This window comes from Musa acuminata, chromosome BXJ1-10 (genome assembly GCF_036884655.1).
Source record: "Musa acuminata AAA Group cultivar baxijiao chromosome BXJ1-10, Cavendish_Baxijiao_AAA, whole genome shotgun sequence".
NCBI lineage: Eukaryota > Viridiplantae > Streptophyta > Magnoliopsida > Zingiberales > Musaceae > Musa > Musa acuminata.
In genome coordinates this window covers 30,378,102-30,405,499 of record NC_088336.1, presented here as the reverse complement: position 1 = coordinate 30,405,499, position 27,398 = coordinate 30,378,102, and the positions used below count along the sequence as shown (strand labels likewise).

The 27,398-nt window shown below is 43.6% G+C and overlaps 9 protein-coding genes across 9 annotated transcripts; 5 read left to right on the top strand and 4 right to left on the bottom strand.

Moving 5' to 3' along the window:
- Positions 1–39: 39 nt before the first annotated feature.
- LOC103969068 (anthocyanidin 3-O-glucosyltransferase 7-like) lies at positions 40–2,198 on the top strand. The gene is made up of 2 exons (XM_009382488.3): positions 40–750; positions 1,275–2,198. The coding sequence occupies exons 1-2, from the start codon at positions 246–248 to the stop codon at positions 2,135–2,137; spliced, it is 1,368 nt and encodes a 455-aa protein (XP_009380763.2). The 5' UTR covers positions 40–245; the 3' UTR covers positions 2,138–2,198.
- Positions 2,199–2,802: 604 nt separating this feature from the next.
- On the top strand, positions 2,803–7,365 carry LOC135596128 (two-component response regulator ARR10-like). Its single transcript, XM_065087955.1, has 7 exons — positions 2,803–3,059; positions 4,378–4,530; positions 4,602–4,967; positions 5,042–5,118; positions 5,373–5,937; positions 6,079–6,263; positions 7,228–7,365. Exons 1-7 carry the CDS (start codon positions 2,930–2,932, stop codon positions 7,240–7,242), a joined length of 1,491 nt encoding a protein of 496 aa, XP_064944027.1. The 5' UTR covers positions 2,803–2,929; the 3' UTR covers positions 7,243–7,365.
- Positions 7,366–7,516: 151 nt separating this feature from the next.
- On the bottom strand, positions 7,517–8,684 carry LOC103969067 (beta-1,3-galactosyltransferase pvg3-like). The gene has a single exon (XM_009382487.3). It carries the CDS (start codon positions 8,643–8,645, stop codon positions 7,662–7,664), a length of 984 nt encoding a protein of 327 aa, XP_009380762.2. The 5' UTR covers positions 8,646–8,684; the 3' UTR covers positions 7,517–7,661.
- A 2,022-nt stretch (positions 8,685–10,706) lies between these two features.
- LOC103969871 (uncharacterized) lies at positions 10,707–11,705 on the bottom strand. Its single transcript, XM_009383508.3, has one exon. It carries the CDS (start codon positions 11,703–11,705, stop codon positions 10,707–10,709), a length of 999 nt encoding a protein of 332 aa, XP_009381783.2.
- A 1,443-nt stretch (positions 11,706–13,148) lies between these two features.
- LOC135596126 (uncharacterized) lies at positions 13,149–14,664 on the bottom strand. The gene is made up of 2 exons (XM_065087953.1): positions 14,490–14,664; positions 13,149–14,400 (listed from the first exon to the last, which is right to left on the bottom strand). Exons 1-2 carry the CDS (start codon positions 14,572–14,574, stop codon positions 13,322–13,324), a joined length of 1,164 nt encoding a protein of 387 aa, XP_064944025.1. The 5' UTR covers positions 14,575–14,664; the 3' UTR covers positions 13,149–13,321.
- Positions 14,647–15,921, top strand: LOC135596127 (histone H4). Its single transcript, XM_065087954.1, has one exon. The coding sequence runs from the start codon at positions 15,285–15,287 to the stop codon at positions 15,594–15,596; it is 312 nt and encodes a 103-aa protein (XP_064944026.1). The 5' UTR covers positions 14,647–15,284; the 3' UTR covers positions 15,597–15,921.
- A 4,336-nt stretch (positions 15,922–20,257) lies between these two features.
- On the top strand, positions 20,258–21,177 carry LOC135596124 (auxin-responsive protein IAA33-like). The gene is made up of 2 exons (XM_065087951.1): positions 20,258–20,820; positions 20,906–21,177. Exons 1-2 carry the CDS (start codon positions 20,387–20,389, stop codon positions 20,982–20,984), a joined length of 513 nt encoding a protein of 170 aa, XP_064944023.1. The 5' UTR covers positions 20,258–20,386; the 3' UTR covers positions 20,985–21,177.
- Positions 21,178–22,252: 1,075 nt separating this feature from the next.
- Positions 22,253–25,105, top strand: LOC103969063 (probable small nuclear ribonucleoprotein F). Its single transcript, XM_009382483.3, has 5 exons — positions 22,253–22,400; positions 24,064–24,151; positions 24,267–24,304; positions 24,489–24,553; positions 24,841–25,105. Exons 1-5 carry the CDS (start codon positions 22,395–22,397, stop codon positions 24,902–24,904), a joined length of 261 nt encoding a protein of 86 aa, XP_009380758.2. The 5' UTR covers positions 22,253–22,394; the 3' UTR covers positions 24,905–25,105.
- A 374-nt stretch (positions 25,106–25,479) lies between these two features.
- Positions 25,480–26,391, bottom strand: LOC135594827 (fasciclin-like arabinogalactan protein 14). The gene has a single exon (XM_065085335.1). The coding sequence runs from the start codon at positions 26,389–26,391 to the stop codon at positions 25,480–25,482; it is 912 nt and encodes a 303-aa protein (XP_064941407.1).
- Between the last annotated feature and the right edge of the window lie 1,007 nt (positions 26,392–27,398).

Below are 27,398 nucleotides of genomic sequence, written 5' to 3'. Positions count from 1 at the left end.
TAATGTGCGAGTACTCGACGCATGTGGTGGTAGATTTGGGCAGCGGGATTTGTGGAACTCGATGCTTGGAGGTGACGTGGCACGCGATCCTTCCTGCGACTATAAGGTATCACGAGGTTAACCGTCGGCTTTCATGGACACCACAGGTTCGTTGGCTTTCTCGTATTTATACGCGCGTTGTCCCATAGCTGCAATCATCACCACCGCTTAACTCGCGATCCTTCGGACTGCTCCGCTCTGCCGCCATGACCGCTGTTCACCGCTCCCCCGCCCAGCCTCACGTGGCCTTCGTCGCCTTCCCCTTCGGCACCCATGCCGCGCCGCTTTTTGCCCTCGCCCGCGCCATCGCCGCCGCGGCGCCGGGTGCCGCCTTGTCCTTCCTCAGCACCGCCCGGTCCCTCGCGTCCCTCCCCCAAGCCCGGGGGCTCGGAAACATCCGCCTCGTCCCCATCGCCGACGGAACGCCCGAATCTTCCGCGGAGCCGCCTCCGGCGAGCGAGCAGGCGAAGATCGGGATGTTCCTGGCCGCGATGCCGGGGAGCCTTCGGGCGGGGATGGACGACGCGGTGGCGGGGGCGGGCGGGGCGGCGGTGAGCTGCGTGGTGAGCGACGCCTTCCTGTGGATGGCGGGAGAGGTAGCGGAGGCGGCGGGGGCGCCTTGGGTCCCGTTGTACACGGGCGGCCCAGCGTCTCTCTCCGCCCATTTCCACACCGATCTCCTCCGCGACACCATTGGGGTTGGCGAACGAGGTAAAGTACCCTTGTCCTCCTCGATGGTAAGTACAAGAGAGGCTTGCGGGTCGACAATCCCGATGCAAACGCCATGGTTGCACTTACCAAAGTGTCGTATGAACTTGCAAGTCTTCCTTCCATGGTCACCTAATTTTGAGCATTTATGAGAAAGCTGACAGATACCCAAATGACACCAAGATTTCTTCGCTTCGAATTAAATTCAATGTGCTCTATCATGTGATATAAAAAGATCAATTAGGTTATGTGGAGGAGTTCGTAGCCACTCAATTAGGTTGCTCACAACACCAGAAGGAGGTTTGGCTTCTTAGCATTTATTTGAGTTGGCCTTTCTATAGTGATTTACCAACCTCCATTGCCACTGCTGTCCTTCCTACTGTATCAACCTTCGTATTTTTGCCTTCTTAGTCCATGCAAAGACGATATTTATTTAGAACGAGATTAATGTCTATAATCATCGATTAAATTGGCATGGCATATCATATTTTTCATGCATTAATGCTATTTGAACTTGTTCCATGTAGCCATCGCCCGTAGCAAGGAGCAGCTCCACTTCATTCCCGGCCTCTCCGCGCATCGAGTCTGTGACCTCCCCGAGGGCATCGTCTTCGGCCCGCTCGACTCTCCGTTCTCCTGCCTCCTCCACCGCATGGGCCAAAGCGTCGCCAAAGCCGCCGCCGTCCTTGTCAACACTTTCGAGGGCCTTGACCGCACCATCGACGCCGAGTTCTCCGCCAGCTTCTCCAAGTACCTCCACATCGGCCCCCTCCACCTCCTCGTGCCTCCCGCCGGCCCCACGCCGGACACGCACCACTGCCTCCCCTGGCTGGACCGCCACGCGCCAGCCACCGTGGCCTACGTCAGCTTCGGCTCGGTCATGACTCCCCAGCCGGCGGAGCTGGCCGCGCTGGCCGAGGGGTTGGAGGCCAGCGGGGCGGCGTTCCTCTGGTCGCTCAAGGACCACGCGAGGGAGCTCCTGCCGCCGGGATTCTTAGACCGGACCAAGGAGAGGGGCCTCGTGGTCAGCTGGGCGCCGCAGTTGGACGTCCTGCGCCACGCGGCGGTGGGTGCGTTCGTGACTCACTGCGGCTGGAACTCGGTGTTGGAGGCCATGACGGCCGGCGTCCCCATGGTGTGCCACCCCTTCTTCGGGGACCAAAGGATGAACGCGAGGTCCGTCTCCCTCGTGTGGAAGATCGGAGTCGAATTCGAAGGCGGAGCGATAACGAAGGAAGGGGTGTCGAGGGCTTTGGGCACTGTGCTGAAGGGTGAAGAAGGGAAGCGGATGAAGGCGATGGCTTGCGAGCTGAAGGCCATGACGACGCGTGCAGTGCAGCCTCAGGGGAGTTCGTCGGTCAACCTTAAGAGACTGATGCAATTCGTTTGATGTCAGTGTCTCTGATGCCAATAATAATAATAATTATTATTATTATTTAATAATATTATAATCATGGCACAGGAATATTTACGTAAACATGGGAGACACGTACGTGCAGAGCGTACGTGCGTACGTTTCCTTTATTACTCTCAGGCCCCTCAGAAAATAAGTAAATCGGGATCGGTACTCACTGTCATTAAACACAGGCGCACGCTTAGCGCATTGTTACGAAAAGATCCCTGTCATTATTTGTTTCTCACTTTACTTCCTGTTTGTGCTTTTTCACGTACGATTCGTTGTCATAATAAAGGTTGACTGGGAAAAAGATATAGGAAGGGCTCTTTCATAAATATTGTAAATGACAGTGGCCTCATTGCTAAGTCGAACGCAGGCGTGAGATAACAACCTTATCTCCGCCGTCCATTTCAAGACTCCTTAAACTTCGGACGTCCCCCGCACCAAAAAAAGGGCAGCGATTTTTACTACCTACTATTAACTTACCCTCGCGCGTACAAACCTAATGATCGGACGTTAATGTGGGCTCCACGGGAATCACGAGGATTAGAATCTGCCGGGTGATTTTTATGGATGGTTGAAAAGTATATTTTTTTAAAGAAAACCTTCTATATAAGCGCCCCCTCCCTCTTCGATTCCTTCTTTTCCGCCAAGTCTCAACAAAGATTCCCCCTTTTAATTAGCTGATACAGACTCCAGCGATTTGGAACTTGGAGGCCTGCGGGGTTTAAGGTTAAGGAAGATGCCGATTCCGTGAGGGGTGGGGTTGGTTCTTGATGCGGCTTCATGGCGGAGTGCGGAGCTGAATCTTCCTGGAAGAACGAGTTCCTGTTGGGGATGCGGGTGCTGGCCGTGGATGACGACAGGGTGTGCCTCCGGCTGCTCGAGACCCAACTCAAGGAGTGCGGATACCAAGGTATGGGTTCTTCTTCTCCGCTGTTGTTGTGTAGTAGTAGTAGTAGTAGTTGTTGTTGTTGCTGTTCCAAGATGTGTGGTTGGATTCTATCCAAGATTGGGGTTTGAACTCCGATCTTGGTTTCGTTATTCCTGTTTCTGTTGTTCTTTAGAGAGTCGTGGATGGTTTCTTGGTTGTTACTTGTGTCGGGCTTTGAAAGGCTTCGTAGAAATTGGCTTATCTGAATTTGATGATTCGCGGAGATGGTTGCGTGCCAATTAATCTAAAACAACGATTTAAACGAGCAAAAGAAAAGTGTGCGTGGATATTAGGGTTCGACAAAGTCATGTGAATATAGAATTTTGTTGAGCTCTAAACAATATTTTCTTTTGGTATTTTGTTTTATGTTTTAGTGTTTCTCTTCTTTTAATATACTATGGGCATTGATTTATCATATAAGCTTTTTGATTGAATGATTTCTTGAAACCCAAAATTGCTATTTCTTTTATGAATTACCAATAGGGACATTGGACTTTTCTTAGCCATGCCGCTTAGTAAGTGATTCAATTTATGAGAGATATAGTGAACAAGGTCCTTGTACCTGTTATGTAGTCTTTGTGATAATGCAATTATTGCATCTTCAAGTTGTTGGTTGGAGGAACAGATAAGAAGGGTCTTTGAATGCATTAAGCATTTACTGCCAGAATCACAAACTTCAAATATTTTCTAGATGCAGAAACATGTATAGATACCATAAAGGACAATGTAGTTCCGACCTGCTTAGCTGTGCCAAAATTTACCCTCAAGAACTTTACTTTTCAACTCAAATGTGGTCAGCTTCTGCCGGATTCTTCACAAAAAAAAAAAACTTGATTCATCGTACAATGTGACATATTAAACACATCCTCTCCATTTTCATCAACCTTCTCTGCTTTAACCTTGAATTTGACAGTGCAGTTCCAACTTGTTCCGACTCCATTTTTTTTATTTCGGTGCCACATGCAGAATCTATGTTTGGTTTTTCCGGTAAATGTCATGTGAAGGCACCAAAATTATACAAAATTATAGCACTGCTTTGCAATCACCTGCTGGTTTCTTGAAACTTGCTGTTCTTTAACCCTAACCTTTATCCATCAAATCCCTGTTTTGATGTTTATTTCCCTTTCTGGGTTGTTTTGTTCTACATTGATATCTGAGAACGAGATTAATTATTAAGTTCTGCTGCATAACAATTATTTCTCAACATCGATTATCAATACATTACTATACTGTATATACGTAAGGAGACTTATCATGAACAGACTTACTCTAATATTCATTAATGATGTACAATATGCAGTTACTGCAACACAACATGCATTGACAGCTTTAGAACTTCTAAGAGAGAACAAAGACAATTATGATATTGTGATAAGTGATGTTCAAATGCCCGATATGGATGGCTTTAAGCTTTTAGAGATCATCGGTCTTGAGATGGACTTGCCTGTCATCAGTAAGTGGACGCATTATGTTATTATATCTTTTTTCCTTAGTTTTGTAAATCTAATACCATATTTATTTTAGTGTTATCTGTGAAGAGTGAAACCAGTTACGTGATGAAAGGTGTACTGCATGGGGCTGTTGACTACTTGGTGAAACCTGTTAGGCTTGAGGATCTCAAGCTCATATGGAAGCATGTAATCAAGAAATCACTGCTCGTTAAGAAAGAGAGCAATGACCCTAGCAACACTCATATTCAGAAACAGACGGCAGATAATGATCGGTACTCAATAACAACAGGAAAATCCATGGATAAAATAAAGGAAAAAGAAGATTCTGCTCATGAAAACTCAGATGGTGAACCATCAAAACAGAAAAGGCAAAGGGTTTCTTGGTCTGCAGATTTGCATACTCACTTCGTCAAGGCTGTCAATCATCTTGGCTTAGATAGTAAGACATGAATGTGAATTGATTGGTTAGACTGAAAATTTCTGTTCAACTCTTAAATGACTTCCATTTTACAGGGGCAGTACCAAAAAAGATACTTGACCTCATGAATGTTAAAGGACTTACTCGAGAAAACATTGCGAGTCATTTACAGGTCCAATTAAGTCAACTACTCTCAACTCATGCTCTCATTAGAAATATCTAAAGCCTTGCTCCATTACATTGGTATCCCTTGCGCATGTAGATATCTACAATTTTATATATTAGATCTGAAAGTTCTAGTATAACAAATTGTAATCCGTCATGGAAGTTTCAAATTCAAACTTAGGCATGAACTGTTGACGTCCTTATTTCATCGCGACTTAATTATCAAGTAGCTTATATGTTTCTTCATGTCCTGTGACTCAGAAATATAGAAAGACACTTAAGAGGAATGGAATAGGATTGCAACAACAACATTGTGGTGGTCCTCATCCACATGGTTTTGGTGTGAATTCTCCAGGTTCTGTTATCTTGTCTTTTAATCCACAATTTCATGCTAAACTAAATTTTCTTGAAGAACATGGATTGAATGAGTATCAAAAAGATAGTATGATGATCTCATCAGGCCCCTCCTGGTATACCAACAGCAGTGCGGCCCCTTCACCATTCCAGCATTTTGCATCATTTCCTCAAGCAGGTCGTTTCAAAATGGAACAAGATGGGTATTCATCAAATTCTATGGGAACCGAAAGAGCATATCCTCTCTCAGGATTTAAAAACTTGACCTATCAATCTCTGAGACCAACATTAGATCAAGTTGAGTGCTCCATGAAGAATTTTCACCAAAATTCCTTGATTGTTGGTGGAATTTCTTGTCCAGATTCATCTTCCCAATTGCATCATCCACCAAATGAAAATTCTTTTGAAACATTGCTTGAGAATAACAATGCAGGACTTGATGCCTCAGCCAAGCTGAATCCAGTTATGCCTAGTAAGTAACTTAGATCATGTAGCATATCTTATTTCTTGAAATCTCTTTTTGATATTTATTTACCTTTTATAATCTCTTTTCAACTATGGTTTATCTTTCTGCTGTGTAACATAAAAAAATATTTTTTTGATGATGTAGCAGGTCTAGATATGTCAGCCCAAAGCAGCAGAGATATGTTGGACATGCAGATATATGATGGAGACACGTTTGAAGATACTTTCCAATCAGACTTCGCAAAGCATCAACCTGAGGATTCTTCAATCGAATCACTATTTTGCCTTGACAAATGCAATTCTATGGATGACCTTAATACAGTCCTCAAGCAGGTATTCCATTTAATGAGTTCTTTCATCTGTTGGTGGTGGCTGTATTTTCAACATCTAGATGAACTTAAATTATGAACTCATCAAAATGTCTTTCAGATATGCATATCTTATTTTTACCAAGATAGTTAATTCCGAGGCTTTGCTTTTTTTAGTAAAGATATGAAATACTTTAGTTTGTTTCTTAATGCAATGTTTCATTTTTCACATTCTTTTAAGCGTTCTCAATTAGTCGCTCATAGTGGTTTTCTATATGTGGTTTTCATTATGTATCACGGTGATCATTATCATAATAGAAGAAATATGAAACAGTAAACTTTTTAAGAACGAAGAATAGAGTCAAATCGCATTGTCATGCTTCTCCCTTTTGGTGCCATAGCAAGGATCAAAGTTCTGGTGCTAATGCTGTTTGTTGTTCCTATTTTGAACACTTTGACTTACCAAGCGTTCATTTGTTCTTTCAGCCTCATCATTCACGGAATCCTGATGTCACTTCAATGCTTTTGTTTACAACCATTTGTTTGATCTCCTGTCTCAATGTTAAACTACACCTGCTTATCAAATACCTGTAGAAAGGAACTGATCATTTTTTGAGTTGCAAACCTGGAAATAGCAAGAAGATTTTATATGCTGCTTCCCTTAATTGGTTTCACCGGGCATTGTCAGAGACTTATTCCCTTCTTATAGCTGCCAGGCCATATTTGCATGAGCAGTTATTTAGAATCTATGATTCGTTTGGATCATTTAAGCAAAGCTATAAATAGCTAGAAGCTTTTATATGCTACTAGTAATCTTTGTTCGTTTCACCTGCCATTCTCATAAGGTTGAAGCTACCGCTTTCAGCATATGCAGTTCTTTAGAATCTATTATAAATTCTGATATTTTATTAGCCAATATTCAAGTCATCATATTGCCTAAAACCCATCTAATTTTTGTTGCCTTTACGATATTGGCTTGTCTACGTTAGTTTCAGCAGCAGTAGGGATGGATGAGAGAGGCGGCCACCGAACAGAGGTTGCTATCATCCCACCAGCTTAATCAGTCGACTGCGGCTATTTTATCACTAGATTTGAGGAATTCCTGCAAATTGAATATTGATTTGTAAATAATCTGCCCCATTTTTTGTATTTTGTTTTTTTTGTTTTTTTTTTTGTTTTATTTGACAGATTACAACGGTTAGGAGTTTTCTGTGAAGAATTTTTGACACAATGTGATCCCCAATAAATTATGTTAGCGAAATGTCATCCCCAATAAATTATTTTCAGCATGGCAATATGACGCTGTTTGATAGCAGAAAACATAGAGAGTACAGGAATGATCAGAAGAAGCAGGCATGCAGAGAGCTAGTAAGAAGTAGGTGGCCAAGGAGGAAGAAGAGACTACTGCAGCTGTCTGCTGCAGTCAATGGATGTGGTAGAGCTTGGAGGGCTTGAGGCCCTGTGTGACGTTGAAGTAAGCCAGCGTCGCCGCCCACCGGGGGTTGTCCTTGAGGCGGTGCACCACGATGGTGTCGGGGATGAAGGGGCGACTGTAGCAGGGGCCATTGTCGTAGTAGATGTCGTACATCCGGGGGTTCACGTCCACCCGGTTCTTCCCCCGGTTGCCGTCCCTGAGCCAGTAGGCGAGCACCACGTCCTCCCCCAGCGGGTGGTGCACCTTGTTGTTCCTGGGGATCTCCGACTCCAAGATCCACTCCACCAGATCCCACGACAGCGCGTACGCCATCCCCGTCATCCACCCGTCCGGATCCGAGATGTTCTTGCAGGGGATGTAGAAACCCATGTACAGGTCGTCCCTCGGCATCTCCTTGAGCGTCTGCGCCAGCGCGTCCACCCTTATGTACGAGTCGTCGTCCGCCTTCAGCACGTAGTCGTAGGGCGGCTTCCCTCCCCCGGTGCCGTTGAACAGCTTCGGCATGCTGGAGAAGTAGGTGAAGGTCTTGCCGTCGTTCAGGTTCTCGGCGCAGTCGAGGATCACGATGTCGTCGTAGCGCAGGATCTCCAGCGCCACCAGCACCCGCTGCTCCTCCTTGGTCAGGTTGCACAGCACGAAGCGGACGTCGACGCGGGCGTTGATGCTCACGCTCGGCTGCAGCGCGTACGCGTTGCGGAGCAGGTGCCGCCGCTCGTACGTCTCCGGCTTGGTAAGGATCCCGACGAAGATGCGCAGCTCCGGCTCGAGCGGCGCCGCGGCGGCGGGGTCAGCCAGGTCGGAGCGCCGCGGCTCGCAACCGCCCGGGACCAGCGACTGCAGCCACGACTCGTCGGGCTGGACGACGAGGAAGATGACCGCGATCAGCGATATCGGCAGGAGGACGAAGGCGGCGGTGGACGCCTTAGGGAGGATGAAAGAGATCTCCGGCGCAGGGAAGTGATGTTTCTTCATCGTTGGTGCTACCCGGTGGGGAGGCCTCGAAGTCCATACGGACACCCACACCAATATAATGAAACAGTTTGGACCGTTGACTCTCATCTCCCAGTGATCAAGTCAACTTTTCGGGAGGAGCGACGCCGCGGATCCGACCTTGCCTTCCACACCGATGCCGCGCCTGCAAGTGCGCACGGCACATGCAGTCACCGGAGCTCAAGAAAGCTTTCCTCCAACCATCCCCGCGAGGGGTTCGCATCGCACGTATGTTGACGTTGGCTTAGGAAAATAACACAGCAGAACAGAAGACGCATTAAAATTCTGATATAGAGAAATCGTAGGGTAGCTTAGACTCCTATTTCTATTTAGCATCTACACGTAATATATACATATATACGGATCCCATGAACAGGCACGTGCATGCCGAAAGGTGTATAAGAATCATGCCAAAATGATCGTGATGCGGAAACGTAATAGATTATTACGTGATATATGTTGTTTAGTTCTTCAAAAAGGTTGTAGATAATAAATTTTAGTGAATTAATCCTTTTTGCATATAGTCGAAATAGTTGATCCTTATATGTTTTGCTAGTGATATCAGACGTGAATGATTCTGATAGTCATACTTCTCGATTGATTGATGTCGGAGTAAATATAATTATCGATACTTTAATTGTTAATCTAAACTTTGATTATCTGACATAGAGGGTGATCTGGATCTAATCATGACCCTTTTTGAGTTTTGTCGATGGATTAGGATATTCCTCAAAAGCAACAAGTATATTGGATGATAGTAGGAAACAGAGACATGGTTAAGGATAACAATAGTAATATATATCATTTAGTAATTAATTAGTTACTAAATGTTTCATTGACCATTTCCTTCTCACACCACAAGTAGGTTCCCAACCCTTATGGTATATATAACTCTCATCGCAATCGATATAGTCCTCGCTCTAAGGCGCAATCTTCTTTCGTCCTTCCTAGTACTATCTCCTCCAACCACCTAACAACTATATCTTCTTCCTCCTCTAGCTCTCAACCTATAAGACTCACTCGATTTATGTAGCAACTATGAACCCCTTTAGACACTCCAAAGGTGGTAACTTTGTATCATAGCGAACTTAATTTGCCAACATTCTTTTCATATACAATCTACTAGGCTACGACATAGTTCTCTCAATTATCCATCCGAAAATATTCAAATACTAGAAGAATCAATCTTAATTGCAAATTCTAATCATAAATTACAATTATTATGTAAGTCGTTCTAGCCTTAATTACTAGCTTCATAGCACCACTAATATGCAATAAGCATGGTCTAAGTTATAAACAATCTTTGTCAATGCTCTTGCATCACCTCAACTAGGTCACTAATCAGCTATAAAAATTTCATATTATTTCTCAATACAGTCCTATAATATACTATGAAAATATCAGTACTATCTATTTATGTGTCAATCTGATTTTTCACTCACACATGAAATATATTATCATCGATTTTTACTTTATTAGATATTAAGTTATCATACATGAACTACTTATTTTTTTATATTCACACTTTTGACCAACTAACATACTCTTTTATAAAGTCTCTCGCTCGTAGAATATTTTAGCTACTTCAGTCCAAGATTGACAGTATTAATGAAAACTCAATCTTACGAGGATATGATAAAACATCATGATAGAGGTAAATATGAAATAACAACTTTGTATTTCTTATATATTCTAATCCTCAATCAATATATGATTTATAATCGATTATAATAATATATATACATGATACATTAGAAAAATCTTTTTCTCTACATAATTACTCTAAATTATTCATTGACTCCATTAATTACTCTAAAGTATGAAAGAAACTTTCATGAGAGATGCTCTCGATATAAGAATCCAAATTACTGATGTGTCGGACAATCAGACTCTCTCTCTCTCTCTCTCTCTCTCTCTCTCTCTATATATATATATATATATATATATATATATATATATATATATATATATATATATATATATATATATATATATATATATAAAGAAAGGAAGAGACAGAGAAATGGTATAAATCTGAAGAAGTTATTGCTTCAATTGATAAATATTGTAGAGGTTGGAAGGTCTCAACCCCACGGTGAGGTTGAAGTAATCCAAAGTCTTCGCCCACTTGGTGTCGTTCTTCAGCTTGTGCACCGCAATGGTGTCCGGGATGAAGTCGTGACTCCAACATGGCGTCGGCTCTTCGTAGTAATCGTACATCCTGGGGTTCATGTCGAACCTGTTCTTCCCCAGGGATGCATCCCTCAGCCAGCTCGCCAGTACCACGTCCTCGCCGTGCGGCGGAAGGGTCTTGTGGTTCCGCGGGATCTCCGACCTTGCGATCCACTCCACCAAGTCCCACGACAGCGCGTACGCCATCCCCGTCATCCATCCCATCCGATCCGTGATGTTCTTGCACGGGATGAACAACCCCATGTACAGATCCTCCCTCGGCATCCCGTCCAACGTCTTCGCCAACGCATCCAGCCGTATGTAGGTGTCGTCGTCCGCCTTCAGCACGTAGTCGTAAGCCGGCTCGCCGCCGGTGCTGCCGTTGAAGACCCCCGGGAGGTTGGAGAAGTACGTGTAGGTCTTGCCCTCGTTCATGTTCTCCTCGCAGTCGAGGATCATGATGTCGCCGTGGCGCAGGATCTCGATGGCCACCAGGACTCGCTGCTCCTCTGTGGTAAGGCCGCAGAGGACGAAGAGGATGTCGATGCGGGCATTGACGGTGAGGTTGGGCTGGAGGAAGTAGGCATCGCGGAGGAGGTGGCGGCGCTGGTAGGAGTCCGGGACGGTGAGGACGCCGATGAGGATCCGCAGCTGGGGATCCGGGGCCGGCAAGGCCACGGGATCGAGGAAGTTGGTGGAGCGCAGGCGCCGGGGCTCGCATCCGCCCGCGACGAGGGACTGGAGCTGGAACTCGTTGGGGTAGACGGCGAGGAAGACGAAAGCTGTGAGCAGCATCGAGAGGATGACGAAGGCTGCGGTGGATGCATTCGAGAGGGGAATCCTCGGCGCAGGGAGGTGAAGCTTCTCCATTGCCAATGGTGGCAGCCCAAAACGCTGAAGAGCTAATTATATACACATGACGATCGACACGCCCACGGCGCTCGGCCGTCGATCTTGGCTATCTTAATCACAATCCTGAGATTACAGCCGTCAAATAAGATTGCCACTAAAAGGTTAACGTGGTGTATTCTGGTCAAAGACAAACACAAACGCTACGTGAGGACGACGAAGTGGGCATGTTGAGTTTTGCTCATTCTATTATATTGCTGTTGTCGGCGGTGGTCGTGTTAGATTGAAGCTGCGATTGGAAGAAATCTGTGTGGTGCAGTATGTGAATCCAACATCATCTATCATCCTCTCGCACGAACTACAAAGTATGATGTATAATATATAATTAAAGAATGAAACCAGATTCCTTGGCACGCAAGTCCATCGTCGGTTTTTCTGATTGTTTTTCAAAATATGTCCTCTGTTTTGATTTTTTTTTGTCTTCGAATAATATTTCTAATTAAAATAATATTTAAAATATTTCTTGCAACTCTAATGATATTTTTTGAATCGTTGTAGTTGTCGGGTAACTTCATGTCGTGGCCGAGTTACCAGCAATCCATTCCGAGTATACAAGAATGTTAACGTGGTATCTTGGTCGAAGAATGTCAACTCAAGACTAGATTGGGACGTCGTTCGCCTGATCCACCCGAGGTGGAGTTGAGGGTCATTCCTTTTCTTCGAACGGTAGGCTCCTGCACACAGATCGAAGTCGATAGAAGATTTTCCGACTCGATCCATTCGATAGTTAAATAAGTAAAGAGAGGATTTGAGAGTATTCGGGTGTTTGAGGTCCGACCTCCTTGGTGTATTGTTCGATGGTTAAGTCATTGAACGTCATTGTATACAATTGCTTGATGGTCGCAGACGTCTCAAGTGGTTAGCCCCGTACGCTAGGCTCAGGCCGACCTCTCCGGTTTTGCACTATGCGGCACCATCTTGCACTTCTTGATCGCTTAGTACCGGGCGATGCTGCTCCGTACAACCTTGAGCAATGTAGATGGATTATTCTGTCGTAGTCCCTGCGGCATCGAGTTGATCAAGATGTAACTAAGGCCCAAATAAGCTGTAGAGTGGATCAAACACATTGGGCTCATCTACTTCTTGCCTTGATGAGCCTTCTTATTTCCTCAATCCGCTTAGAAGGGTAACTTCCGACGAGACTTCTTGTACAACTCGTGTTGTCCGATCTTGTACTGTGCAACATCGCCCTATAATTTTCGAGTCGCTAAGTATTGGGCACCATCGCTCCATATAGATCCAATGTTGAGTCGACGCACCACATTGGCTCTAGAATGCCACGCTAGCTTCATCGTGGCGGACGACGTATTTTATGAGATTGATGTCAGAATATGCCATATCAATAGCATTTTTATTTGGATCATTTATAGTTTTTTTATTGAGGTGCTAAAAATAACATAAAGCTATTGAAAAAAAGAGTAACATAAACCTTTTGGAAAAAATACATTTTTATTTGAGGGAAATCGCCGTTGTCTTTTAAGATTGGAAAAGACTCGGCCGAATCATTCAATAGAAACACATATAAAGAGAGACGAGAGAGAGACGCGGAAAAGAAATAAGAGGGGCAATCGTGTCGGTCAATATGGTGAGAGATCTGAAGTCTCGAGATTGTGTGTCACGTTGAAGTACTGCAGCGTCTTCGCCCACTTCATGTTGTCCTTCAGCTTGTGGACGGCGATGGTGTCGGGGATGAAGGCATGGCGGAAGCAATTGTCCGGCCCCTCCGGGTAGTCGTACATCCTTGGGTTCGTGTCGATTCTGTTCCGCCCTCGACCTGCCTCGTTCATCCACACCCCCACCATGATGTCCTCCGGCCCCATCATCTTCCTCCTCGCCAGCTCCGACGTCGAGATCCACTCCACCAGGTCCCATGACAGCAGGTAGCCCATCCCTGACATGAATCCTTCCTCTGTTCTGTGGCAGGGGACGCGGAGCCCCAGGTAGAGGTCCTCCCTCGGCAGCGTTCTCAGCGTCTCGGCCAGGTTGCCCAGCCGGTAGTATGTGTCGTCGTCAGTCTTGATGACGTAGTCGTAAGGCCGCCGGTCGTCGGCGCCGCCGAGAGTCCTCGGCAGGCTGGAGAAGTAGTTGTATGTCTTGCCGTCGTTCACGTTCTCGGTGCAGTTGAGGATCATGATGTCGCCGTAGAGCATGATCTCCATGGCCACCAGCACCCGCTGCTCCTCCTTGGTGAGGTTGCAGAGGACGAAGCGCACGTCGACGAGGGCTTTGCCGATGAGGCTGGGCTGCTGGAGGAGGTAAGCGCGGCGGACGAGGCTGCGACGCTCGTAGGCGTCGGGAACGGTGAGGACTCCGAGAAGAACCCGGAGGTCGGGACTCGGGGGGGAGGGCGAGGCCACGGCGCCGACGAACCTGGGGGCACGCAGAGGTCTGGGTTCGCACCCGCCCGTCACGATGGACTGGAGCCGTAGATCATTAGGGTAGACGACCAGGAAGATGACAGCTATCAGCGAGACTGTAAGGAGGAGGACGAAGGCGCCGGCGGCTGCTCTGGTGACGGAAATCGCAGGGAAGGAGATCTTCTCCATGGTCGAGAGCTGGAAGCAATTAGAGTATACGTGATACTGGACATGAAAGAGTAGGTAGAAAAGGCCAAAGGAAGCTTCGTTTTCTCCGTCTCTTGTCTTCCACGCTAACTCTGCATATAAGAATATTTCTCGTGACACTATCCGTCTTTAAGAATCGTAGTGAGATGATTAACCACGCCTATTGGGGTAGAAGACTCACGTTCATCATGCTTTGACTCGGGAGGAGAGAGAACTCGCCTGAGTTCCTTGAAATCAATGACCTCGTTCAAGGTTTCCACGTCCATCTCATTGGCAGCTCAGAACTTCTCTGTGGGCGTCTTGCTGCTGCTTCACCCATGGATGAGACATTAAAACAAACACATGGAGGAAGGTTCTTTGATCGAGTTCTTCGTATAGGGCTCTGTTATATATATAGAGCTTTGGTAAGTGGGAAAGCACATGCCAAGGCTTTCGAAATTGGATCCCTGTGACATGTCTCCCTAAGTATGCCACCACAAGCCAAAGGAATTGCGGACTCATCCAATTATTTTTGTGATTGGATACTACATATATCATGTTGGTTTGGGTCGTAATCAAGTTGATGCGTGAACGATTGAATGAGTTGGACTTTTATGATCGAGTGGACCAAATGGTCATATTCAATAATGGAATTGATTGAAAATGTAATGTTTTAGATTTCTTTCATAATATTTTTATTTTCTACCGACCATGCACATTATTAGTGTTCGAATCAGTAGCTTAATGTACAGAATCTAATCTTTTATCCACATGGAATGATTTCTGAGACCTCATCTCGGTTTATTGACCACATTATTGGATCAGATACCGATTCTCATCGGTAATGGTTCCTCATAGCGGATCTACGAGCTTATTAGTTTTGGGTTTAGATGGATCCGAACCAAATCCGACCCGTTAACTCCACGTACAAAATCCTCAATCCGCCAGTCGTTGATGTCACCAATCGCAGCAGAGGAAGAGTTTGCGATCGGCGGCCATGTCGGGGCGGGGTAAGGGAGGAAAGGGGTTGGGGAAAGGCGGCGCGAAGCGGCACCGCAAGGTCCTTCGCGACAACATCCAGGGGATCACCAAGCCGGCCATCCGCCGCCTGGCGAGGAGGGGTGGCGTCAAGCGTATCTCCGGCCTCATCTACGAGGAGACCCGCGGCGTGCTCAAGATCTTCCTCGAGAACGTCATCCGCGACGCAGTCACCTACACCGAGCACGCCCGCCGCAAGACGGTCACCGCCATGGACGTCGTCTATGCCCTCAAGCGCCAGGGCCGCACCCTCTACGGCTTCGGCGGCTAGACGGAGCCGTCTTTTCGCGTAAGGGGTTCGGTGAAGTGCTTGCCTTCTTGGATGAGTTAGGGCTTTATTTGTAACCTACATGTTCCTTGTTAGCATAGAAGTCGTTAGACGCTGCTCCTTTTAGACATCTCTTGCTGTTCATACTTTGTCGTCTTGTCTTCTTCGTTCGATGAAACACTTATTCGGATCTCATGCTGAAGCATATTTGTTTGATTGTGGGCTATGCTATGATTGTGTCTGTTCTTGTAGCTTCGAGAATAATGCGATTATAGGTACAAAGTAACGCTATCAACATGAAGATTATTATACACAGTCTCGTGGTTTACTTTTCGTGTGTAAGTCATGGGTGATCTGTTGTCTGTTTTAGTCGAATATATATGGTTCTTTGACAGCATTTTTCTTCCTTCGTAATTGATAGGATACTTTCTTTTAAGCAAATTTTGAAGCGATGTGGTTTGTTGTGTGAGGATGTGTGGTAGCAGGCGACAGTGATCATACACGATCGAATGAAGAAATGTCTTTGTATGAACTTGATTGAACAGATGTTGTTTTATCTAATTTTGAGTGATTTTGATGCGTTTAGGGTTAAACTGTGTTATGAGGTGTCAGTATCTATTTTTCTTAAGACTGGAAGTGTAGATGGTTGCTGGAGAAGTTATTGCTGAATGCAACAATTCTCATAGAGTATGATATTTTTATGTTTTGGTTTAACTGGGCAGCTTTGTGATGGATATGGTGATGCAGAGTTTTACAAGGTAATGAACACTGTTGAAATATAAGTTGTGCAATTCTTGTGAAGATAGACAATCAAGAATTATATTGGTTCACAAGGATGCTTGTTGAATACTTTGTTTTTATGTTCTGCATGGTTGGAAAGTCTCATGTGCTCCTTATATGACTGCAGATAATTTATATTTTCTCCCCGATATGAAAGCAGATATTTGCATATGCATTCAGACTTTCTATTAGTTATTTCCTTGAAATTAAGGTTCTGCTTGTTTTTATGGAAGCTAATGTTTCTGTGTTTGTTATCAACCATCAGGGGTTAGACAAATGAAATTGTTGGGAGTTAAATTAATGCTATTGCTAGAATTATTTTTCTTGTCTATGATATTTCTACATTACCTTCAATTTACATTATCATTGTGTATGTAGCTGTCGAAATATACCGCTCGTTCTTGTATTAGCAAAGAAAGGACCAGTTTGTTGAAGGGGTTCATGAAATTTGGTTTCCTTCTCACATTTGTTGGTACAAGGATAGTCTCTTGAACTTCAATGTGCAGCTGATGCAGAAAGAGAAAATTAGGTGGCTTCGACATGCATAACATCAAAAGTATTGACAGATGAGGGCACTGCATTGCAGGAAGAGGTGACAAGTATAATCCCAGATTAGTGACAACTTGTTGTCTCAGCTGAATGCCACAGTGAACGTACCCTTGTGATACCCATTGTTGTAATTACAAGAAAGGTAATGGATTCCCTTGACTGATCACACTAAGATGTAAAACATTAATTTTAATCATGATACGGAAACAAGATCAGGTTTAGATGCAAAGAGAAATGTCAGGTTTAGACTCAGAGAAATGTAGCAGTGGTCTGATACAGATGCAGAAACTAGTAGCAGGGAATGTTCAATATGTTTCACTGCGTGTTGTATTGATCATGTTGAAGCTCTTATTGAATGTACATTTTCTTGTAGGAAATTGATGAGTAATAAAAGGAGACCCACCGATCTCTTGTAATGGAATTTGATAGCTGGAATATTGCAAGAATTTGAGGACAAGAATCTGAAGTCACTTGATGCATTGCACCATTCTTATTAGCCATGCCAATATCTCAGCGATGAGATGATCAAGTTTGTCGCAAGCAAATCTTGACCTGCTTTTCTTGGGATGCTGGGTCCAAAATGAGGTACCTGAGCTAGTGAAAGATTCTTTTATTATCCCAGAAATTATTGTTGTTGCAGTGGAAATAATACTTGTATGTTCATCCATTAGATGGGGTGCTATACAGTCTTGCATGTTCATCATCAACTTGTGTTTTGCTTTAAACTTATCCACAGACTTCTGGTGCTCTAATTTCTAGAGAGGTCATGGACTTCCGCTCAAGTAGAGGTACTTGATCTCTTGCTCCAATTTATTTATTATGTTTGATACCATTCAACCTTTAGATTTATATTCTAATTCAACAATTACGAGTACTCTTGGTTTGGGTCCAGATCTGATGTTGCTTGCTTCCTTTCCAATGATGCAGGCCACCACTTCTTTGTTGGATATTGAGCCAAGGTAACCAACCTGTGCATGCATCTCATTCCAAGATCTCATTACTTGAGATCACAACTGTTGGTGTTTGACTTTATTACAACAGATGAGCATCCTGTCACCTTCCCAAGTATATATAAACTGTCATTTCTAATATTGCTAACTACTATTCCAGTCCAGTCGCGTAACCTAATAAAGAGAAGGTGAATTTTATAGGCTTTCACTGGTGAGAAATAGTTGTTGCAAACTATTTGTTGGATCAGAAACAATCTCTAGACTGTACGACAGTGCAGTGAAATCTGATGCCAGAACTTTTATTTTCCAAATTTATCATTGTAATTTATATTTGCTAAAATCTCCTTAGCATATGACTCTGCAACGTTCAATTTCAAGTAATTGGCTTTCAAAGATATCTGAAAATGAAAGTTGCCTTAAATCTTAATCCTATTTGGTAGGGATGGGAGGTTAATTATATATTATCCTTTGTAGTTATATATATTTTTTAATATTTTAATCTTTAGATTTAAAAAAATTATATTAAAAATTTTATAGTTATGAAAGTGATTTATTTATTTTTATTTATTTTTAATGTCGTTGGTTTTATTAATGGATGATACATCATGTGATAACATATGTGATATGAATGATATGAGAATGATAAATAAAATGATAATTTTAATGGTGGTGCCATGGTTGGTTGTTATGGAGGTGGTTAATGATAACACTACAATGGTTAGTTTTGTTGAGCATCGTTGTATCTCCTCTTACTCATCAGTTTTACATCGTTGTGCCTTCTTTTTCTCCTCTAGTGTCGTTTTGTGCCTATATTGACGAAGAAGAGGAAGCAAGTGAGGTATTTGCATCACCGATTACAATGAGTGAGAAGAGGAGGCAAGTGAGGAGGTAGGTGTTATAGGAGGAAGAGGAGGCATGTGAGACATCTGTGTCAGTGTCGAGCTTTGCCTCTTCATTCTCATCAGCCATTGCATTGTTTGGTATGGTGTTACATTGCCTCTTCGTTCTCAATGACTATTGCATCATTCGGTGCGACGTTGCACTAACTCTTCTACATTGATATCTCATCGCTTTGTCTCCTCTTCATTCATATCGACTATCGTATCATCAGAATGGGAGGAGGTAGAATAGTGTCACATTGGTGCAAATTTCTCATCTCTTTCTCCTTCAGTGTTACATCGTTTTGTTTTTTCTTCGTTCTCATTGATTATTGTATCGTTCAATGCAACATCGCACTTCCTCCTTTGCGTCTGCAATCATCGCTCTACATTCTCTTTGTTCTCACCAACGATTATATCGTTAGAGGAGGAAGAGGAGACAGAGCGGTACAACGTCGATGTACCTCACCTACCTCCTTTTCCTATTTTGGCATCGTATCGCTTTGCCTCATCTTCATTATTGTTGATGCAGTGTGCTGTGTTGACTCAAATGTCTCACATCATTCCTCTTCCTCCTCCGGTGTCGATACAAATGCATCATTGCTTTGCTTCATATTCTTCCTTGTTGTTGATGTGCGGATCGACATCTACAAGGTCGACAACTGTATAAAAATTTAAATATAATTTTTTTAAATAAAAAATAAATATTATAAAATATCTAACTATAAATGCTAATATGTAGTTAACCAAGCTGTCAATTGTTACGACCCCGAGAGATTTGTTGAACGAAGCACGTGCCAAGGATCTTAGCAATAGCAAAAGCGGAGGTAGACCAAACATGACATGACATGAGATGACACGAGCCAAGCGTGCGGTCCCGTCTCGCCGGTCTCTTCTTCGCTTGCGTTTTCTGTTGTCACTCTCGAGAGTTCATTACTCCCAGCTGGAAACTTGGTTGGGCACATGCGAGCGATTAGCTCGTAACAAAGTCGCCATCCACCGAGAAGAAGAGAACAAAACATGTAGCTTAACATCACAGCCAAAGACATGTGAGCACTTCAATGAGTATAGTTAAAAGATGGAACAGTGTTGGCCCTTCGTTGTCCTCTCCTGTTGCTACTACACTCGAGAATCAAGTAAGCCTTTCGAGCCCGATCAGATGTCATGACATGCCCACAGTGAGATGATCATCCCGAAGGGACAGTAAGAGAGTCAAACGGCGAAGCGTTCGGCGGCCGCTGCGGCATTACAAGAAGAAAGGGCACCGACGTCTCTTTCACGCCTTCCCTCCAATCCCCAGTAGAACACAGTACAAACACCCATCACTTCCATCTCCCCCACCCACAAGCCCTCATCATAGCAACGGCATCGTCTTCTTTCTCGCTTGCAAGCAACCACAGCGCTGCCTTTAGAAAATATTGCTACGCACCAAAGCCTCACTAGAAAGACATATAAGCATTCAATTCACACCCTTTACTCTTCGTTCGACAGTGTGGTAGTTGCACATAACTACGACACTTCACCCCGTTAATCTCTCTCTCTCTCTCTCTCTCTCTCTCTCTCTCTCTCTCTCTATTATTTAGGTGGGGGGGGAGGGGTGGCAGCTAGGAAGCAAGGCCTGGGTTCAGCGACGAGGATGAGCGGGGTTGAGTTGCACCATGCAGCGCCGAAGCGTCGGTGGGACGAGCAAGGGACCCTGCACCCCGGCGCCGCTCCCTTCCATCAACGGTGCGGGGATGTCGGTGCGGCCGCAGTGCCTGCTCAGCCCCCTCGCAGGAAGCTCTTGTCTTTCTCGGCCATGGACGACGAGGCGGCTGCGTCGGTCGTCCCCCCGGTCACCGTCGTCCTCGAGGGGCGCTCCATCTGCCACCGCATCTACCTCGACCAGCACACCAGCTACGAGAGCTTGGCGAAGGCCTTGCGTCGCATGTTCGTCGATTTCGATGGGGGCGACGGACATGGAGACGGGGGATACCAGGAGCTGCAGCTGGCCAACGCAGTACCTGGCTACATGGTGGCCTACGAAGACATGGAGGACGACCTGCTCCTCGTGGGTGACCTTAACTGGAAGTGAGTCGATGTATCTGTTTCATTCTTCCTCCATAAACACAAACATCGCCATGATCTTTCCATTTCCTTGTTCCCATGTTTTCAGGGATTTCGTTCGTGTAGCCAAGAGAATCCGAATAATCCCTGCAAAGGCCGGTCGTCGGAAACACTGTGGAGGGCAATAGAAGATGTCGACTTTTGTTAAGATATACATGCATTAAGTTTAGATGTCAACTGTTAAGAGCAGTACTTGATGTCTCTCTGTGGTTTACTCGAACTGTGTTTATTGCTTTTCTGCTTTGTCTCTATCATTGTAGTCGTAAACATGCTTCTATTTACTTCAGTCAATGGCATAATGAGACAACCGGCATTGAAGTATGAGATTATTCTTCACATTGCTCCTATCAGTATTGCTGGATATATATATATATATATAACTTCTATTTACTGCATCATAATTATTAACTATTTTTGAAAATTGGACTTCCATAATACATAGATCTATCAATGAAACTTCATATTTTGAAGGAGTTTACGTAATATTTGAGGGTTTTAGAGGAGTACATTAGATATCATCTCTACGAGACAAATCAGTGCTAACTATTGTGAGCATGTGATCCACATAGACAGCTTAATGTATGTTGCTAAAGTTTTGGCTTTGGCTACCACTTGGTAGTACATCCAATTAAATGCAATTAATTCCCCATGTCTCTTGTGTTTTCAGATCACCAATGTGTGTGGTTGTGCTGACTGACTTCATCTTACAAATTGGCTGGAAATATTACCTCATATATGAGCTTATAGATGACCACTAATTAATGTACAAGTGTTTCTACATGACACCAAGTTTCATCATCTTTTTTTGATGCGAACAGTGATACATATCATAGAGGTTGTCAAGTTCCCTTTGTCCTTTGCTATGTTGATGTGTCAACTAACCAGTTCTTCTTCTTCTTCTTTTGCATCATAGTGGCCATCATTGTCACGAAACAATCCACGTGAGCTTCTGTTTGATGCTAAACATGCATTACATATGTTAGAAATTATTGATGTATAAGACGAAGAAAGATACAATGAAATATAATTTTATATTACTAAAGATCGAAAGAATCATGTTATCTATATTAAGTTTGATTAACATTCACAATCCGACAAAAACAAGTGTTGTGATTGGTAATTCGATTTATATTTTTTAATGATATCTGATTTGATGTTGGATCCGATAATATAGTAGAGTCCGGATCCGAATCAGACGACCACAGTAGAAACCGTCTGACTGTAGTCGTAAAATTTCAATTCAATCGGCCGGTTCAGATTTGGGCCCAATTAAATGAGCCGGTCTAGCATTGACTGGGTCGATTGAGCCCTAAATTCGTGTTGAAAAGGCCGGTTTATTTGGCGAAGCCCAATTAATCGGTCTGGTTTTTTACACTGTATGAGCCCACGGCGGGTCGGAACGTGAAGCGTTGGAACCCTAACTCGAGAAAAACCCTCCTCCGTCTCAATTGCAAGGCGGTAAACCCTAAGAAAGATCGGCTCTTTCCTCTTCTCGTTGGTTGTTCGTCCGTTCCTAGAAGCTTCACGTTTCCTCGCAAATGGCGGTTAGTTTCTTTTCCCCCTTGTCTCTTTCTCTGTTGTCCCTTTTCCGATTTGAGATTACATACCAGATTGTAGATGCCTACGTAGGTTCAATTCATTTCGAGGTTCTCTTGATGGCATCAGAAGCTTTAGGTCTATAATTTGGTTTGTTTCTGGGGATCTCCCACCCAGGAATCTCAGATTCAGTCAAAATCTCTTCTGTGAGCAAGAACAATTTATGACGAGAATGGGAAGTTAGATTTGTGTCGTTGTCCGGTTTGAAGTCTCAGCTAGTTTCCATGCATATGTAATTAAAGGTCCATAATTGACACTAGAAGAAAAATATTTTGATATTTGGTGCCAATTGATGCCAAATATGTAGAGAGTTGGATTTTAAATTTCTTGATGCAGTCCTAGGGCTTAGTAATACAGAAAGAACATAGCACACTTAATTTAAATCTTTTATTCTTCTCTTTCTTTCAAAAATTGTATTCTGTTAAATATACTGTAGTTGTTGTAGCATAATTCTTATGTCATCATTATTGCTGTATGCACTGTTATCTTTGTCGTGCGTTTTAATATTGTGTACGTTTAACACTTGTATATGGGCAAAAGGCGAAACAAATTTCCAGATAATAAAAAGGAAATGCCGCTACTATTCTATCCCAAGACATATACATTGGCTACCTAAGAAGCACGGAATATGGACATGGGACATGGGCCACGGGACATACCTATTTGTTGAGGTCAAGTCGTCCAGGGTGTCCGTGTTGTGTTCGTGTCCCGTGTCCATATTCCGTGCTTCTTAGCTAGCCAATGTATATGTCTTGGGATAGAATAGTAGCCACATTTGGTCCATGCAAGGTTGCAGGTTGCTCTTTAACGGTTCTGGGATTGTCAAAATTTTTTCGACAGTGGCACCCATCTGCAAATGAACCCCTTTGCTGATCGTGATCTAATATGAAGAATGGTTCTGTTCTTACTCTCTCTGATCAAATCATGACATTGGTCATTTTTCCAATGTACAATTCAACTTATTTGGTTTAGGTTTATTACAATACTTAATATGCCAATGATCTGCTTCTCCAGATGAAATTTAAAGAGTTAATGCTTATGTTTTAGGTCATATGGGTCTATTTTTATTATGGTCAAATCGACAAGGTTCCATACCTTGCATTGGCAGGAACCTTGTGCACTTAGTTCACCCTTTTCAAGATTATTCCTCTAATCATATTCTTTGGTGACACGAGAAATCTTCTGGATAAGTTTCTAAACATGATAAGTTTAGAAGCCCTGGATTTTCTTCATCACTGAAGTTTGTGATTGTAGGATCCATCAGATGTAATTTTTATCTCAACTTGGGGCCATGATTTCATACAAATTTTATCATGATGGGGATATATCATTGCAAAAATAATTGGCCTTCAACAATAAATTCGTAGTAAGTGCGAGTCATTAGTTCATATTGATTGCATAATTGCTCTTTGTACGCATCGTTTGTCCCTTACTTCAATAGACCAATCATTTATGATCATACCAGTGGATTCTGATACGCTAATCAAAATTTAACATTTATTACCTAGGTATATACCATACTTTATGGGCAGGCTATATGTACTACTTTTGTTGACCTTATTACAACATCAAAAATCTAAAGTCACCAATTTTTCATGTTTATTATTGCAGACTGTGCCAGTTAACCCAAAACCTTTTCTGAACAATTTGACTGGGAAGCCTGTGATTGTGAAATTGAAGTGGGGAATGGAATACAAAGGTAATTTAGATGCATATCATCTTGTTTGAGCCATTGATATGCTTTTGTTTTTCCAACAAAATCATCTATATTGTCAATGCTTGTATAATTCAATTTTCTGTCTGTGTTATCTCAGGTTATCTCGTGTCAGTAGATTCCTATATGAACTTACAGGTATTAAACAAATTTCATCAGTTCATAACAAAATGGCATATCTCAATGCTTAAATGTTATTTATTTTCTTGGTTTTCGTATAGTACGATTGGCAAACAAGATGATTGCTTGAACTGATGATACTAGATTCGGAATGAGATGGTTTACCGACATCTGCTTTAACTCTGTTAACATTTTACTGTAGTTGGCCAACACTGAAGAATACGTTGATGGGCAGTTCACTGGAAACTTGGGGGAGATTCTGATAAGGTAACGAAGTTGTGCATATTCTGCTGTTGGGTACAAGCAGTAGGCTGCTCGTGCATCTTAGAGTAAGAACACGAGGAATGATGCAAACTATTACTTCATTTTATATGTAACTCAAAAAGGCATGATGAACTAGTTGTAACCTTAGATGCAAAACATAAATCCGATCACACAATGTCATCTGTCTCTCTAACCACATTTGCATTATCAAGAACAAGTTTGCTGATATTGATCCTTGGAAATCATGACCATGCTGCCTTTTGGTTCGTATAATTTTGTTTCGTTCGCAGGTGCAACAACGTTCTGTATCTACGCGGTGTACCAGAAGATGAAGAGATTGAAGATGCCGAGTGAGCATGAGCAAAAAAAATTTCATGGATTTCGGTGAGCCACTTCTGTTGGCCTCATTTGGCACTCGAACAACGGATGTGCATTTAGCAACTAATGTATACTCATCTAAAAGCTCATTATAATTTTCTTGTTTGTGTTCCCTTTGTGATGGATGCTTGTAGGTCACTTCTTGGTTCAGTCTCTTATCCATAAGCTTTACTATCATCTCATAATTGTGCCCTTTAAGAAGCTTTTACCATCTGCAGGATTCATTTTTTTTTTTTGTAGTTGTATTTTAGCTAAAATTTGATCACATCTTTTATCCTGTGTAAATTCATTATTAGGCAATGATTAAGTCCTACCACTAATTAATGGGACGTGTCACAATTATTGCATTTCACTTATGAGTGTCCTTTTTTAGGTGCTTCATCTGAAGTTTGAATCTATATCAAAGAATAAAGAATTTTGCTGAGGGAAAATAGAATTTTAAGAATGTTATATAGACTTTAAATTAGTGTCCAAACCAGAATAATGAGACCCTTGAAACCCATATTACATGTGTGCTAGCAAAAGAACCCGTCCTACACACCTCATAAGCTTTAAAGAGCTCCCAAGACGTAGGCTCCCATGACAAGCCCCATGACTGCATTGACAATAGTTCTCGTCGCCGAAGAAGGTTTGTCTGAGCCACTCGGTGCTTCTGTTGATTTTGCATGTGATGAAGTTGTGTCCGCATCTGCATTCTGGCCGTCGACAGGTGCCGCTGCGCTTCCCGTCGGACCCTCGATGGGAGCCGCAACAGTGGGACTCGACTTTGGAGCTCCCGTGGGCGTCGTTGCGCTTCCTGCTGGGCCCTCGACGGGAGCTGCAACAGTAGGACTCGACTTTGGAGCTCCTGTGGGAGCGCTAGGACCTGTCTTCTTCCTTGGTGCAATCGTCGGAGCTTGAGCTGGTGCCAACCTTCGCGTGGGCGACGTTGTTGCAACACTACCAGAGCCGGATGGCACAATGGCGGCACTGATCCCAAGCACCGAGATGTCGTACGGTCGCACGGCGACCACCTTATTCAACTCGGAGTTGAGGGGGGCGCCAGGGGCGGCCGAGCCGAATACCATCTGCTCCCCAGGTAGCTCGGTGTAGTTGAGGAAGCCTAAGCGACCGGTGGCGTGGCCAGAGGCTTGGAAGAGGGTGGTGAGGAGAGCAGTCTTGTTGGCGAGATTATCGAGCGTGTAGGGGTCGTAGTAGTCAAGGATGACATGGACGGAGATGGCATTCTTGAGGGCGTCGCCGGAGAGGGAGGAGAGGGGGGCGATGGCGGAGTCATTGACCACGAGGACGGTAATGGTCTTGCGGCGATTGATTTCATCGGCCACCTTTGTTTGGGTGAGGTACTTGGTGAAGGTGGAGTACTCCGGGAATGGTTGGAGGATCTCGACAATATCCAAGGCGGAAGACGCGGAGGAGACGAAGAGGAGGAGGAAGAGGACAGAGGCATGAGCTCCAAAAGCCATTGTGGCTAAGAATCAGGGTTTGGACTAGCTAGCCACAAGGCTTGCTTGCGATGGGAGCTGTAATGCAAGAGAGGAGGAGCGGATATATATATAGGAGGAAGAGGGAGTTGCTATCTTTGGAGCTGTCTCCCGCCAAACTTGGAGAGGTGGAACATTTGGATGGTGGAGAGGCAAATGCTGTTCTTTGTGATCGAGTTGTTCTGCACGAATACATATCGATCGGTTTGACTTGGTATTAGCAATATTTGAAGCAACGGTATTGTGTAAGCACAATCAACTTCGATGATCAAAATGGTGATGCTGACTTTGACATCAATGACACTTCACATGAAGCTTCTACATTAGATATTCGAATGAATATTTACTGATTAACCCGAGTCACATTCCACTTGGAATCTCCAACATAAGTTGCTAGCCAAATCGTAGTCCAACTCTATAATTTTCTAGTGATGTGATGCGAGTTTAATCTCTAACACACTCTTATCCATATCGTTATCTTCAACATACATCATTAAAAGGCATCTATCACGCAATGAGTTGTCTCACATATCTACTAGTGTGCTATACATTATAAACTCTCTATAACTACTCCCACAGAAGTCCACTTTAATCTCTCCATCTAAATATTGATGCTCTGTTTAAAGAAAGAGTGGGTCGTAGTCGGAGATGAAGGCCCAAAGGATTAGCAACCACGCAGGCGACTTAATTAAGCCTTGGAATTTTAGGTATTTGGGGGGTATCAGTCAATTATTGTGATGCTAATACCAAATATCTTACGCATTGATGACCACCGAATGTCACGTAATGTTATGTTAGTTCATGTAATGTTATGTTAGCTCGATACATAAATCATAGATCGATCGACGCTTTATTGGATTATAATTAATGTTCGATAACATTCGACGACGACTCTATGAAATTGTTTTCACTGGATAACTCTCCCATTAGATGTCGATGATTATCAGAATCATCTATAAAAGAACTTCAGTTCATTTGTTCGAAGAAGT